Genomic DNA, 16,231 nt, shown 5'->3' with positions numbered 1-16,231 from the left:
CACAGGGTCAGGGCCTCCTCAGTGACCGGCAGGCTGGGCGGCGTGTTTAGGGCCGTCGCCTCTCAGTTGGTGAGAAGAGGGCTCTGGTTCCCACCGCAGAGGACCTGGCGTGGCCCGGGATGTGCTATAGGAGCTGCCGTCTGTCACCTCCTTCTCCACGGAGGGCGTCCTCCACCACCGCATGGATGGGGCGCTGGGGCTACAGGGACAGAGTGGCTCCTGCCGCCCTCAGGCCGACTGGGGTCTCAGGACTTGGGGTCGATGCTCAGACCTTACGTGCATCCGGATCACGGGGTTTAACAGACTCCCTGGGTCTCTCCCTCTGACATCCCCTCGGTGGGTCTAGCATCCACCAGTGACTGGCCCCCCACTATTCTGAGCAGTTACCCCCACGCTCCCCCTCGAGAAAAAGGAACATGCGCTGTGGGGCTGGTGACCTGGAGGGGGCGCTGGGGGGCAGCAGGAAAGCCCACAGGCACTCTGGCTCTCCCCGGTGCCATCGGCTAACAATGTGCCCTCTGTGTGCGCTGCTCTTTCTGGGGGAACGTGGCTGCTTGCAGCTGGGGGTGAGAACGGCGCTGGGCTCCCAGGTTTCTGCGGCCAAGTGCTGAGGCTGTTTATAACGTGGGGGGCGGGGGGGTGCCTGGCAGGCCCGTGGGGCGCTGAGCTGCACACACGAGCTTCCTTTGTGCACCGGGAGTGGAGGGAGGGACCTGGAAGGTTCCATGCGATGGTGAGACTGTAAGGCAGTGAAGACTGTGCCCTCCTGAGGGGGGCCATGCTGTAAGGGGGGGGGGGGGTCCTTAAAATAGGCATCTCCAGTGTGTTAACTAGATGCACAGAGACAGCAGGGGGCGGGAGGGCATGCTGAAGGCACAGCTGGGCTGTTACTGAGGTAGTTGCAGGCCAGGGGTGTGGCTGCCCGCCCCCTGCCCAGGTGGGACCTTGGGATGAGGTCTCCCCGTGCGGTCACATCCCGTGGGTGCCCCTGCCTGGCGGGAACGAGATGGTGCCCTCGGAGCTCAGTCTGGCCTCACCCTGGCAGCGGGAAGCAATCAGGGGCCCAGAGGTATGCAGACATTTGGAATTAAAAGGAACTTGTAAAAGTCCTGTAATCCCTCCTTAGGGTTTTCTGAAGGAGAATGAGCTGCCCACACGTGTGTGTGACTGTGCGGCCTGCAGCCACATCCTGTCCACGGGCTGACTCGTGTCCCAGAGGTCACGTCAATCTCCAGCTCCCCGAAGTAGTTATCCGCTGCCCCCGGGCTGGCCTTCCGTTTCTCTGTAAATGGAAAATCGATTTCGAGGCAACCTGTGCAGAGAAGGGCATTTTCTAGCCTCGGAGAGTGGAATAAAAAGAGCCGGGGCACCGAAACCGGTTTGGCTCAGTGGATAGAGCGTCGGTCTGTGGACTGAAAGGTCCCAGGTTCGATTCCAGTCAAGGGCATGTACCTTGGTTGGGAGCACATCCCCGGTAGGGGGTGTGCAGGAGGTATCTAGTCGATGTTTCTCTCGCATCAATATTTCTAGCTTTCTATCCCTCTCCCTTCCTCTCTGTGGGAAATCAATAAAATATATTTAAAAAGAAAAAAAATAAAAAGAGCTAGGGCTTCGGAGCCAGGCCACACACGTTCCAGGTTCTGCCATTGACCAGCTGGCAATCTCAGGCAGTTAGTTAACCTCTCTATGGACTTAAACTTTAAAATAAATATGTTTTATTGATTTCAGAGCAGGATGGGGGGTGAGAGAGAGAGAGAAACATCGATGAGGGGGGGGGGAAGAAACATCAATGATGAGAGAGAATCATTGATCGGCTGCCTCCTGTGTTCCCCCTTGGAATTGAGCCCACACCCAGGCATGTGCCCTGACCAGGAATCACATCATGACCCCCTGGTTCACAGGTCAACGCTCAACCACTGAGCAACACCTCCCAGGCTTAGCCTTCACTTTTAAAAGGAAGATAACAGTGACCTTCAGGAGGAGTCCATCAGAAGTATCCACACGGTGGTATCCACAGAGCAGCTGCGCCGCATGTCACCTGACCTTAACCTGCAGGAAATGATGGTGATCAGCCGCTTGTGGTTGGGGTGAGCCTCGCGCTTCGCCGGTTCACGTTTAGGAAGACAGCTTTCTGCAAACACGGTTTGCTCTGTCCCCGGAAGGGGAGGGACTGGACTTAGAACTGTGGTTGAAAAGGCAAAATGACAGGAACCGCCGAATCGTGCCCCTAACCCTTCCTAAAGCCTCGGAGGAGATGGGGTTCCCGATTCTGACGGTCCTAAGCCCCGGCGCTTTAAAGAAGTAATGTCAAAAGTATAGTGTTCAGAAACCTCCGACTTTCAACGTCTCAGATGCATCTGGGAGGAACGATTCTAAAAGCATAACCGATATTTAATGGAATCTGTCTTTTTGATGATAATTACAGCGTTCTGAAGGAGGTTTTAAACGCATCTGTCTGCGTGAACTCCTGCTTCCAAATTATTTGCTTCAAGGGGCACTCAGCCTCTCGCTCCACTTTCAAGTCGGATAACTACTGTTTAAACGCCGGCAGGTGTCTGATCGATAATGAGAGCTGTGCCGCACGCTCGCGCCCTGCTTACCTGCCGCGCGGTGACATCTGCATCCCGCCAGGAAGCAGGGAAGGCCGTGGTGTGTGCACCGGACCCGGGCCCCAGCGTGGCAGCTGAGACGCAGCCTTCACACCTCTGGCCGCTGCGGGGGAGGGACCCCTTCCCTTCCCTTCCCAGAGGCAGGGGCCCCTGCCCACCGGAGGGTGCACCCCGGGCCTGTCGGGAGGTGAGAGATAAGCCGCGAGGTGAGGAGCGCTGAGGACTTCGGCCGGGATGTGTTATACCCTGGTCTCTGCTGAGACCTCCTCCCCAGCTGTCTCGTTTTCTGCCTCCACCTGGCTTCAGCAGCAGCATCTGCCCTAATCCAGTCATCTATTGCAGAATTCTTTGGAAATGGGTCCTTTCTCCAGTTCCCCATCCATTCAGTCACTCAGATGGCAGCCTCGGATGCTGGTCCTGAGCCCCTCCAGGCTGGACACTCAGCTGGGAGGGCTACCTCTTCCCACCTCCTTAACCCCCAAAGGGCGGCTCCGGCTCAGGCCCCAGCCCCGGCCCCTCAGTGCTCCTGGAGATGGTGCCATCAGTCAGCAGCGCCGTGCAGTGAACCGGCCCAGGCCCGGGCCCCATGCAGTGAACCGGCCTCCTGGCAGAGGAGGAGACGCTGAGGTGGGGACACCTTTGGGTGCCTAACAGGGAGGTGGTCCCGTGGACGGGCTGCCCCAGTCCCATCTGCACGAAGACCGTGATGGCTCTGGAAAGGGAAGGAGGACGGCAGACCGAGGGGATGTCCGCGAGGCGGGTGCCATTCCCGGGACAGGCGCTGCACAGTGAGTGCGTCTCAGCGGAGGAGCCCGGCGGGGCTGTCAGACACGTCCGCCGTCCTCCCAGCCTCGCAGCCTGTCAGGGAGGGTGCTCCGCGCGACCCCAGCAGGGAGCTGTGCTGTCCCGTTGAACCCGGGCCAGGGACCGGGGCGGCGGTACCTCTCCCAGCAGCAGGGAGACGGTCACACTCAGACCAGTGAGCGCTCAGACCAGTGCACACGTGGCTGGTATGGTTGTGGTGAGCAGCGGGGCAGGGCCGTCCAGAGCTCCCCAGTGGGTGGGGACCCCAGGAAAGGTCTTGTTTTGACCCCATCCTGTGCTGGGGTGCGACAGTATCCCCAAGAGGAGGCTGAGGCCTGATGGAGACACACACACACACACACACACACACACACACACACACCTACCCTTCAAGAAACTTGGGAAGCTTAGGAGGCCAATGTGTGCTTGAGGGATGGGGAGAAGGGGTCAGTTCCCCCCACCCAGCCCTCTCGGGGACTGCTTCTGCCTGAGTTGGCCAGCTCTCTGATCACGTGACAGTGTCTGGAGGCTGCCCTTGCTGTTCCTTCTGATTCTCCCAAGACCTCTCGTTGCCTTCCTTGCGGACTCTTGTGAGATTGTTCCCGTGTTCCTCCTGCAGCGGTGCTTTAGAAGCATCACGGAAACAGGCAGGCCCTGGCGGGTTTGGCTCAGTGGATAGAGCATCAGCCTGCGGACTGAAGGGTCCTGGGTTTGAGTCCAGTCAAGGGTACATGCCTGGATTGTGGGCTCACTCCCCAGTAGGGGGCGTGCAGGAGGCAGCCGATCAATGATTCCCTCCCATCATTGATGTTAAAAAAAAAAAAAAAGAGAGAGAGAAAGAAAAGAAATAGGCAGGGGATGTGTGTGTGTGTCTGTGCGTGTTATCTGTGCATGTGTGAGCTTCTGTGCATATGTGTTTGGGGACGTGTGTCTATCCTGGTGCCCAGCGCTGAGAAACAAAGAAACAAGTATGGCATCTTTGGATCTGATTCTAGGAGAGAAAGCAGCACCCCGGCCAAGAGCCTTTCTCTGTTTAATGCGCCAGAACTCAACCGCGGGGAACCTGTTTGCGTTAGTGTATCTCGCGAACTGCCGGGCCAGCCCAGAGTATGATCTGAGAGACCCGGAGCCGCCCTGCACGCTTTGTTCTGATTTCATTGTGATCTGGGCACTCTGGGAGAGGAGGATACTCCCGGGAGACTCAATTATCCCCCTTCCACACTCTCCGGGAACCGTCATGACTATTAGAAACTGAAGGCACCCATATCTCATGCTCCTCAGCCTCACTGGTAATTAAACTGCAATTAAATCGTTCACGGTGTGGATCGGCCTGCTTTCACAGGGAAATAACGCACTGCGGGCCCCTGAGAGCTGCGGGATCGTCTGTAGACATTTAATAACTCGGCTCTGATCTGATGCACCCGATGGGTATCCAAGAAGGAGGGGAGGTGTAAAGCGTTATCCTGTTACTCATGTGCATTTCCGTTCTATCTGGCTTTTCCGGGACCAGGAACAACGGGCCGCTCTGGGCCGCTCTGAGCCGCCATGATGGCTCTCACGGCCGTGTGCCGGTGCCTGTACCTGCCGCTGGGCTTGCTCCCCTTGAGCGCCAATTCAGGGTGCGTGCTGAGCTCACCAGGGTGCCGGGAGCAGCATTTGGCTAGAAATTGGGAGGCTGCCTTGGTTGGCCTTCTTGGCCTTTGCCAAATGCTTTCTCTCCCTCTTCCTCTCCCTCCTTTCCCACCCTTGTAAGAATGTCTGCACTTTATGGCTGCGCTGGAAAGTCATTTCTTGACTCGGCTCTCAGGCCAGTGTCCCCTCAGAGACCTGGTCAGCTCCCTCTCTCTATGCTCAGTGGCCCTGGCTAGACACGGTGATGCCCGCTGCCCCCTGCAGTGCCCGTAGAGCAGAGTGTGCCCCAGGTCCCCGCAGCCCTGCCCCCTGCGCCATCAGACCCTGGGGCACCAGTGGGAGGGGCCCAACTCTTGCAGAATAGCCCGACCACACTCCCTCATGATTGGTAGTGGAGGCCCTGTCACCAGTCAGACCCATTTCTGACTGTTGCCTTTGTTTTCTTTTTCTTTTTCTAACTCATTTTGAAAATTCATCTCGAGAAATACCACATCGGAGGGTGTACGTTTGGGACCATGTTAGTGCAGGGTGTGTGCTGCAGCTCCATCGCCCTGAGGTCTCTTGTTCTAGACACGAGGTTTTTAATTCCCCTGAGCCTCCACTTTCCCATCTGTGCAGTGGGTTGATTAGCAGTGCCTGTCTCATAGGATTGCAATAAGGACCAAAGGAGATAAGTCTTAGCAAGAAGCCTGGCACAAAGCGATCACTCAACAAGCATTCACTGCTAATGTGTAGGATACTGATCGACGGGCAGAACACAGCATTCTCTGTTTTGCTAGGTTTTCATTTTCCATCCCCACTGGGAGTGCATTTAGAGTACTTCCTAGCACCTCCTGAACCAGGATGCCTCCTCCTCTTCCCTTCCTGCAATCCTTTCCGTGAAGAGCAAAGATGGCGAACAGCTTGAAAGTCGGTCTCATTCCCCACCATCACCCTCGCAGCGCGCCGTTCCGGGGCTGGGGGAGGCTCGGTCTCTGATAGACGGCTGCCGGGTGGAAGGAATGCCCAGACCAGTGAGGTGAGGGGCCGGGAAGATGACCTCTGGCTCTTGATCCTTCTGTCCCGAGCGCCGTGCTGCGTACTCAGGAGGGGAATTAGGTTACAGTCCCGGCTGCGGGCTCCTCACCCTGTGCCCGCGCCTGGATCCTGCAGACATTGTTCCGGTGAGACGGCGGCGACTCCATCTTCCGTTAGCTCCCTGGACAACGCGCGATGCATCACCACAGGGTTGGGCACAGCACGCTGTGTTCCTCCGCTCGTCTGCAGCCACGGACGTGGTGAACGCTGACGACTGATCTTCAGATAAAACTATGGAAAAATCAGCATATCTCTTGGTTCCAACTTCTCCTTTGCCCACGCCACACATTTTGGCAGGAAATTAAAATCAATCTCTGTTTGCCCCAAACAGATCCATTATCAGAGCAGACTGTAGGCAGGAAGCTCGAGCCACGGAGGAGCAGATGGCCATTGCTTTGTGCCTCGCCCTTCAGCAACTGTCTAGCCGGCTCGGAAAACAGGCAGCGCCGACTGGAAACACGGAATTCGAGGCTGAGGTTTCTATTATTGAAATAGAAAGAGGAGATTCTAATAATTTTAGTCTTAATAACTGTGGTCATTTCAGTTCAGTCTTGGTTCTCATTGGTGCAGTTTTGTGGGGCTCACAGCTTCTTGCCTGTGACGAGGGGTAAGCTCCCGCTGGCTCACATCCTGAGGATGTGGTTCTGAACTGGCTGAGTCCACCCTCAGCTCTGCTGGGCACCAGCACCCTGTGGAAATGGGGAGCTTCTCTCTTCTCCCTCCTCTTTGGATGAGAAACACGTTCCTTTACCCCCGGAATCTTAGAGAAACAGCTCATCTCTGTGGCTACCTTGGATTTGGGAGTCAGAAACCTAGGCTTTTGGGAATTTTCATAGGAAATGGATCTGGCTTCTCGTGCTTCCGTTGAGCATTTGGAGACAGTTTGTCCAGCTTCGTAGGCTTGTTCGTATATCATACCTGTCACCGTGTGTGTGGGAGTGAGAGCGTGTTGTCACAGGAAGAAGTCTGTGGGCTCAGGTACCTGGAAGGTCCAGGAGTTCCAGCTTCAGGCACAGCTGGATCCAGGGCTCGGAGGGCACAACGGGACAGCGTCTCCCTCCACCTCTTCCCTGCCTCTCCTGTGCTGGCGTCACACCAGGCACTTCAACCTTTGAAAACCTTTAAACTAGGGGTGTCGAACTCAATCAGAGAAGGGGCCAAAATCTAAAATCCAGCCTAAATCGCGGGCCGAATGGTTTACTGAACAGTCATAAACTGACAATGTCATAAACTGACAGCGGAGTGCAGTGATGACAGCGCGGTGCGGGCCACATTGCAAGGCCTGGCGGGCTGGATTTGGCCCGCGGGCCTTGTGTTTGACACATGTGCTTTAAACGAATGGGTTTGTGTGAGTTTGTCATCTTCCCGTCCATCTTCGTTAGCTCGAGGAAATATGAGTCAGTTCTCTAGAACCCTCACCAAATCCCGGTACTCCCAGGAGGCTCCCTAGCTGTCCTCTGGTTGTATAAGGGCACTGAGCCCGCCCGTGTCCAGGCGTGGTGTTTGGGTCGCCGGCTGTGTCCTGCGTGCTGTCCCCGCACTCGGAGGAAGACCTGTAGAGCCACCCCCAGCCACAAGGACCTTCTGCAGATGCCACCACAGGCCCCGAGGGGTGCCGACCACGTGGCCTTTAGGTTGGCGAGTCTGCTGTCGGCCTGAGCAGCAGACCGGGAGCAGTCGGGGTTCGGCAGCGGCCGGCAGCGGGTCTGAAAGCCTCGCGTGCGCTGGGCTGTTTGCCGGCGATGCTTTGTCCTGGCATCGCTCCCTGCTCAGCTCGATGTACCAGCAGCCAACAGCACTCGAGCATATGGCAAGTCATTCATGGTGGAGCTGTGCCCGGATGACCATCCTTCATGTCGCAGCTGGCGGTCCTGGCGTGCCGTTCTAGAATGTCCCCATTAAATTAGGGCCCGTGGATCAGATACCGAGGAGAGAGGAGTCGTTTCTATAAGCCACACAGCTTCCCTGCCAGCCTGGGAACTCTGAGCACTCAGGCCTTTCCCTCCTGTCTGCCTCTGCTGGGAGGGCAGGAGGTGGGGGGCCACAGATCACCGAGGCCAGCCTCCTGTGTCTAAGCAGGGGCAGAGCATAGAGCTTCTGAGCCAGCGGGGCCTCAGGGGTGATCCAGCTGCAGCCCCTCGAGGTGGATGAGACTATCTGGTCCCAGGGGGTTAAGAACTTTGTCGGGAGTCACAAGGACAGGGATCAGGCTCCTGTGTCCTGGCCCCGCCTTCGTCCTTGTCCCACCCTTTCAGAGGGCCGTGCTCGCCTTCCAGAGCTTTCCAGGGCCTTCCAGGCTGGGGCAGGCGCGTTCCCTGCCCTCTGCATAGCTTGTTCTCAAAGCACCCCCAGAATTTTAGGGTGCAGGTGGGCCCAGAGGGAGTGCTGGAAGCTGGAACCACTTTAGAGCCAGAGCCAGGCCTGGGAGCTGACAGCGGTTGACTCCACCTCTGGGCAGGATTGTGCCTGTTGGCCTTTATGAATAAGACGATTTCCGGATTCTGCTTGGGTGAAGAATTGGCATCTCCATTTACCAGGTCTGCTTACAGAGAGAGCTCTGGCTGCTGACGGCCGTCATAGCAGTGTGGAGTTAAGGACAGCCAGCCTTGCCCTGTGCTGGTTGTGTGACACAGGGCATTTATTTAACGTGCATGGGCTGCAGTTTTCTCGTATAAAACTGGGGTGATGATGTTTACCTCACACTGTTCTGAGGATTAACTGAGGTAACACTTGCCTGGAGCAGCACCCAGCGCCTGGAATAGAACTTGGCTAATTGTAGGTGCTCAACAAGCATTCCCGGGAGAGAGAAGGGGAGGGGAGGGTGCTGGGAGGGAGGGGGAGGGTTGTAACGCCCTATGCACATAGCACTCTCCCATCAGTGTTTGAGAGCAAGCCAAGGACAATGACATAAACAGAATTCCGTAGAACAGCCTTTGGGGGAAAAGACACACACACACACACACACACACACACACACACACACACGGGTGTGTAAGATAAGAATGTGTAAACAGCATCTAATCAGATGCTTCTGCGTCATGGGTCCTGACAGTGAGCACTGATCTGAAAGAGTGAGGAGAGCTGATGATGGGGGGAGGGTGTGGCTCAGGGAAGGCAGGCGGGCGGGATCTGGAGAGAGATGAGGAGGAGGAGAAGGGCGGGAGGGAGGCAGGGGCAGAGGCTGGGGGCGCCGCTGTCCTGTGCAAGCTGCTTTGTGTCACCTCAGCGGCCTGCGAGCACACATGACCTCTAATATCCGTATCGGTATCTGTCTGGCTGGAGGCTGGAGAAGACCAGCATTTCTGTCTAATTAAATTTCTGCAGTGCAAGTCCCATGATGCTCTGTGAGCCACACTCATGTCCTGTCTCCCTCCCTCTGTCTCCGCCTCTCCACGTCTTCCTAAAAGACAGATACACACATTAGCGATAGAAAATGATGATTCCAGTGGGGCTGGTGGTTGGGTGGACAGGGAGCCAGCAGAGTGTTGGATTCGAATCCGGCCCTGTCACTGGGTCTCCCCTGTGGGCTGATCCATGATGATGCTCGGCTGCCTTTCCCACATAAGCTGTCACGGCCAGGTGTCTTCTGAATGCCGAGCGTCCTGGGAGCAGGAGCTGCCCTGCGCCTGTGCCCTCAGGGTCGCTCATTTCCTCTGGGGGCTTGTGAGCGGCCATGGCCAGCGTGGCTCCCACTCACGTGGCTCCGGCTCGCTGACGTGTCTTCGGCTCACGTGGCTCCAGCTTGTGTGGCTCTGGTTCGTGTGGCTCTGGTTCCCGTGCTCCCGCTGGCGTGTCTTCGGCTCACGTGGCTCCCACCCGCGTGGGCTCCTGTGCAATGCTGGCCGCAGAGGAGGGAGCCGCTGACCGTGTGCCCTGTGGTTTCTTCCAGGATCTTCTTCCCGGGCTGTCACCCCGTCCGCGGCGTGCAGGTGATGAAGGTGGGCAAGCTGCAGTTGCACCAGGGCATGTTCCCGCAGGCGATGAAGAACCTCAGGCTGGTGAGTGCCCAGGGTGCGCCCCCTGCCTGGATGCCCTCCACCGGCCGTGGCTCTCCCTCCCCCTGTCTGCATGCACATACTCACACCCGTGCACACACACGTGCCCATACATGTCCAGCAACCAGCTCTGACAACAAGTGACTTGTGATGTTTGCTGATGCCTGTGCTATAAACATGCCCGTCGTGGTTGAGGTTAAGCTGCTGGTGTAAAACCCACCAGCTCCCACTTTCCGCTACCCACTCAGTGCCCCATCAGAAGGCCTAATTGAGTTCCACTTCCTCTCTTCCTACGCCTTTTCTAGTCAAACCGGGTCTAGAAGGGACACTGATCTTGGACTCGCTGATAGATTTAAGAGTGGCTGTGTGTGGAGAACAACAGTTGGGAAACACCCGGGAAGACTGGACGATGTGAATGTGGTTGAAGGAGAGTTGAATTGTAGGTTTTGTCTTGTGATGTTGAGTTCAAAGATCATCACAAACCGCTGCCTGTCAGGCCAGCCCCGACCATCCGTTTGTCTTCAGCCTCCCCTCTAGGCCTTCCTCAGGCCTCTCTGCCTCCACAGCCAGTGTGCACGGGGCCCTCTGGGCTGCCATGCCCTGGACTGCCATGCTACTGCTCCTTTAAGGCCCAGCTCAAACATTGTTTGGTCCCTGTGGTCCCACCGCCCTGTTCACTATCCCCGGAGATACGTGTCCATGGGTGTGGGAGCACCTGCTGCCCACCTCCCCCAGGACTCCGGGCCTTGCGGGCACCATGGTAACCAGCTCCATGCCATACAAGGTGCCTGGAGCTGGGGGAGTGGTCGTTGTGAAGGAGGAGGGAGGAGGGATTGGGATTGGGGAGGAAGGAGGAGTGCGGTGAATACAGCGCTAGCAATGAGGCCCAGAAATGGCTCGGGAGCCAGGGCTCCGCTGGCCTTCCCACCGGGCAGAGCCCTCCCACCGCACCACGGCGAGCCCACTGGCAGGCTCCCTCCCGCTTCCTCTAGTCTCCGCTTCTGCTTCCCCTTCTTTCCATTATTTCTCAGAGAATTTTGCCAGCCACTCATCTGACTTCTTGGGCCTCCAGGGCAGGCGTCCCCATCCTGCTGTCTGTGGGTGAGCCTGTTTCCTGGGCGCTCTGCCCACTGCCAATCTCCCCCTCCCCCGCCCCCGGGCCAGGCTGGGGCTTTGTCAGTGTCCTGTTAGCGGAGGGCAGGTTGGGAAAAGCCCCACTCCTTCCCCTTCAGTAACCGCTTGTCCGTTCCTTACTGCGCTGTCACGGTTTTTCCATTCGAGTTGCATTTTGCCGGAGCTTCTTACCCGTGGAGGATCGTTGATCTCTGTCTTGGGCCTGACCAGGGAGTACAGGCCGCAGTCCGGGCATTGTCCCTCGCTCCTGGGGTCAGCGGCGAGCCCCACGGGAACTCAGCGCAGTGTGCCGGGCGCTGTGGGCTCGGGGCACGCAGACGGCAGCCCCTGGGAGCGGCCTGAGCAGACAGTCTGTTCCGTTCCTAACCTGCTGCCCTGGTGCTTGCCTCTGCCGCCACATCCTTGTCTGGCAATCTGACGAGAACCACTGACTCACCTGAGAAAAACCTACACACACGACATCTGGTGAATCAGGCCGGGAGGACTCTCCATGGATTCCTCCGTGCCCACAGCCTGCAGGGGCTGCCAGCACACTGAGGGGGCTGCTGGGGGCGGGGAGGACGGGGGCAGGCAGGTGACCTGCCTGTTGTCAACGTGCCTTCTAAGATTCGTTCCTAAGTCCCCGGCTCCTAAGTTCCCCACTGAACTCCACCCAGAACCTTCGTCCCCAGAGTCGGTCTCTAAACTAAGAAAAGGAGGTGAGTAAGAGACTGTCAGTAAAGGGGGAGATGGTGATTAAGTCCTGTCACAAGAGGCAAGCAGAGGTGTACCCACCAAGAACTGGGCGCCAGTGGGGACTCGGAGACCCCTGCACCCGGAGAAACGAGGTGGCAGTCCTTCCTCCTGCGGGCACAGGGCCAGAGGAAGCGGCGAAAACGGGGTCTCAGCAAAACGCAGTGTGTCAGCGGCCTGCTCAGCATGTGCAGGCTCAGCGGAACATCACTCCTCAGGCCGGGAACCAGGAAGATCAGTTTTAATGAGACAAAGAAAAAGAATTGATATCTGCCAACTCCCAGGTAGCAGACATTAGAAGGACCTGGCAGATCTGAGGGCAGCCATCCGAAGAGGCCCCGATGAGCAAACGCCAACAGCCTCAAAACCAACGGAAAAGGAACGGGCTCAGCAAAGGAGATGTTCACGGAGGGATAAGCGAGATGTGAGATGTGGTCGATGGGGTGTCACTCAGCCTTAAAAAGGAGAGGATTCCTGACACAGGCTGTGGGTGAGCGTGTGTAAGGGAAGTAATGAGCCGGACACGCAAGGACCCGCGCTGATGGTTCCACGTCCCTGAAGTTCCTGGCGGAGCAGAGAGACAGGGGGAGCGGTTACGGCTGAGGCAGAGGCTGGCGGAGTGACTGTCCGGTGAGCACAGCTCCCGGGGGTGATGCCGAGCCCTGGCTGTGCCGGTGTGTATTTTACTGCAGAGAGGCTTTGTATGAAAGAAATAACGGCAGAAAACGCCCAACATCTGGCAAAGGACACAAACTGCCAATTCAGGAAGCTGACTGGATCCCAAACAAGGAAAACCAAAGAACCCACACGGCCACTCATCACAGCTCACTTTCTGGACACGAGACACAGGCCGTGGCTTAGAGCAGCCAGGGGAAAGCGGGTGTCCTGCCTGCAGGAAAACAGTGTAAATGGCACTGGTGTTCTCTCAGCAGCCATGGAGACACCTGTTACACAGACTGCAAGGAAAGAACTGTTAATCCCACCCCCCCCCCCACACACACACACATACCCCTACACTCAGCAATGGGTCCTTCACGACCGAAGAGAGAGACAGACGTTGTCAGAGGAGGGCAAACTCAGAGACCGCGGAGCCAGCAGGCCTGTGCTCAGAGGATGCTAGAGGATTTCCTGAGCCGAAAGGAGAAGAGGAAGGGAGGAATCCTGGGGCGTTAGAAAGGAGGGAAGAACGTGGATGCAGAGATACGGGGAAGTGAACGGGCCGCCTTCTCCTCAGGAGTTTCCGAGATTACGTTTGACACATGAAGCAGGAGTCTCTGTGCTCCCTGCTGCGGGGTTAGCTGGACACAGTGGACGTATGCAGGACGATTCTATTCCAAACGGCGGGAGAAGGACAGGGGGAAGGAGCTCTTGAACTGGCACAGCGATGACACCAGAGTGGGCTCCGTGATGCATGTATAACGGAAGACCCAGAGCAGCCCCTCCAGCGAGCTAAACAAAGGAATGCATTCAAAAGCCCCGTAAGATGGGATTCTAAAAAACAGAACAAAGATAAACAAAGAAACATGTAAGTAACCCACAGGAAAATGCATGGGAAAGGAAAACGTAGAATGCACAAAAAGCAAAATGGCAAACTTAAACCCTAATATATTAATAACGACATGATGTGTGTGGCCTTTATAAAAAGAGTAAATGGTCTAATGCACCAATTGAAAGAGATTAGGATAGATTTTTTAATGCCCTACTCCTTGGTCAGCAAACTGCGGCTCTCGAGCCACATGCGGCTCTTTGGCCCCTTGAGTGTGGCTCTTCCACAAAATACCACGGCCTGGGCGAGTATTTTGAAGAAGTGGCATTAGAAGAAGTTTAAGTTTAAAAAATGTGGCTCTCCAAAGAAATTCCAATCATTGTACTATTGATATTTGGCTCTGTTGACTAATGAATTTATACCACTGGCCTAACTCTATGCTGTCTAAAGGAAAGTCACTTAAATACAATTGATACAGGCATGTTGGAGGGATGGAAAAGGTTAGAAAAAAAGTAACCTAAAGAAAGCTGTGGTGGCTGCATTAATATCCGATAGCGTCAGTGCAGAGCAAAGAACATCTTACAGAGACGGAGCGGGATGCTGTGCCATGAGACCAGGGTCAGCCTGCCCAGAAGGCACAGCCATCTTCCACGTGTCCGCACCGAATAGTTGCAAAATGTAGGGGGAAATCCCTCACAGGATCAGACTGCGGACTGGCCATGCAGCTACAGCAGGGACATGCGCACCCCTCTGTCCCAGACAGACAGGCCTGGACAGGAAGTGAGCAGATGTCGGGGAGCGCACACCTCCATCAGCCACTGGACCTCGCTGATGGGTGTCAGTACCCCCCTCTTCCCCCCAGCAGCACGCAGCTTCTCAGGGATCCGAACGCAGACCCCGACAGGCACCTTCTGGGCCAGAAAGCAGGTCTCCGCGCACGCGCATAGAGCCAAGTCACTCACAGGGGTGTCCTGACCACAGTCCAATCGAATCCGAAATCGGAGACAATATTTGGAAACAAGCCCTGCTCTGTGTCTGGGACCTGTTGGCCCCCAGGATTTCTTGAGTCTAATTTTCATTATTCAGTTGGGGAAACTGAGTCTCAGGGAGGAGACAGGGCTTCCTCGGGGCCCCTCAGGGGCTCGCTACATATTCACTGGATCGATTGATGAGTTAAACACAGCACAGCCCCCCCCCCCCCCCGGAGAAATCATGGACGGGCCTGTAGCCCTTTCTGGGGTCCCCTCTCACCCTGACACCCCAGCCCACACCTCCCTGTCACTCAGGGTCCTGCTGGGATTCCATCCCCCGTGTCCCAGAGCACTCCCTGAGGGCCCAGCCCTGTGCTCCACAGGCTCTAGAAGGTTCTGCCGCCCCCTGTAATGGGCTGGGTGTGGCCCGGAGCTGCTCAGTGGCTGTGGGGCTGTGGGATGCCCCTGCCCTCCCTCCCCCACCTCATCCCCCTCCCCCCTCCCCCACCTCATCCCCCTCCCCGTTGCCCCCCTCCCCCACTCTCATCCTGAGACTGGCAGGATGAGAAAACATGCTGGTATCTTCCCTCTTGTGATCTGACCCCAGAGGGCCTCATTGCCCCTGCATTGCTCCCCTCGGTCTGCACATCCATATTTAAATGGGGCTCCAGGAAGGCATTTATTGGCCCCTCAGGCTCCCGGCGGAGAGCCTGTGAGAGCCTGGATAAGCTTAATATATCTGTATTAAAAATTAATAAGAAAGCTTTATTGTTTGCAGCTTTAAATCCTAATTTGATTTAATTCATTTTACTTAATATGCAGCCATAATTCTAACATTGCTTCTTAAAGAGGAAGACGGGGTGAGATGGGCATCGGTTCTGGGGCCTCCGTGTCCCAGCGTGCGCCCTGCCCGCCATGCGCAGATGGCCGCGGCTGCCGTTTCCTGGGGGACATGGGAGCCGGCGCCCCTCTGAGGCCCGGGATGCATCCTCCGTGGTCCATGGCACACAGGCTCCTTCTAAAAGCTCCCGTTGGAGGTAATTTAATGGAGGAGATGGCTTTTCCTAGCACTGGCGGCTCCGGCTTTATGTTTCCGCATCTGCTGTTTACGGCTGCGGGAAATGAAGCCCCATTGTCCTCTGGGCGGGCGCCTGTGCGGCAGGTGGGAGGCCAGAGCAGGACACGGAGCCCCAGGACAGTGCTGGGGGGTCTGAGGTTCTCGTAACCTCTTCATGTGGGGGAGATAGCCCCTCATTGTCTCCGGGGTGGAAATCTGGGGCCTCACTGAGAGCCCCTCAGACCGGCGGCCACGTCAGGCTCTCCTCCCTCGCTGAGAACTGTGGTCCTAGGACATGCAGGCCCCGGCCGAGGCCCCCCCCATCAGCAGTGGTTTCCAGCTTGCCATGGACTTCACCCCGTGGCCTCACACGCAGAAGACAGCCATGTTTTTCACATGACTGGACCCTACCTCTCTTCTCCTCTCCTGCCCGCCCCCATCCTGGGAAGGGCGTCGCTGTCTGTCCATCGCACTGCTCTTAAGTCACCTCCCCTCCCGTGGGGGCTTCTCATCAGTCCTCTGCCCCAGCTGCACTCACCGCCCCGCTCCCAGCCCCCCATGGGTGCCTCTTGTCGTCTTACCACCTCAACCCGACACCTCACCCAGGGCTGCATCCCAGCCCGTCCTTGTTTCCGGGACCTTATTCCCCACCAGAGGGGAGAAGGAGGACACAGCAGCGTCGTCGGAACGCAGGGCCATCGCTCCCTGGGACTCACTGACGTGGGAACCAGCCC

General features: G+C 56.9%; 1 protein-coding gene across 2 annotated transcripts in view; it reads left to right on the top strand.

Annotated features, from left to right (window-relative positions):
* SMYD3 (SET and MYND domain containing 3) overlaps positions 1-16,231 on the top strand; it is a 457,100-nt gene that overhangs the window by 439,933 nt on the left and 936 nt on the right. For both annotated transcript variants that reach the window (XM_084868939.1, XM_084868940.1), the window contains one exon: positions 10,012-10,120. In XM_084868939.1, the coding sequence (XP_084725065.1) occupies positions 10,012-10,120 (109 nt within the window). The remainder of the gene's footprint in view (positions 1-10,011; positions 10,121-16,231) is intronic.

The sequence above is a fragment of the Pipistrellus hanaki genome, assembly GCF_964339955.1.
Source record: "Pipistrellus hanaki genome assembly, chromosome: 20".
NCBI lineage: Eukaryota > Metazoa > Chordata > Mammalia > Chiroptera > Vespertilionidae > Pipistrellus > Pipistrellus hanaki.
Note: the sequence above shows the minus strand (reverse complement) of the source record. Positions and strands in the feature narration are given on the sequence as shown.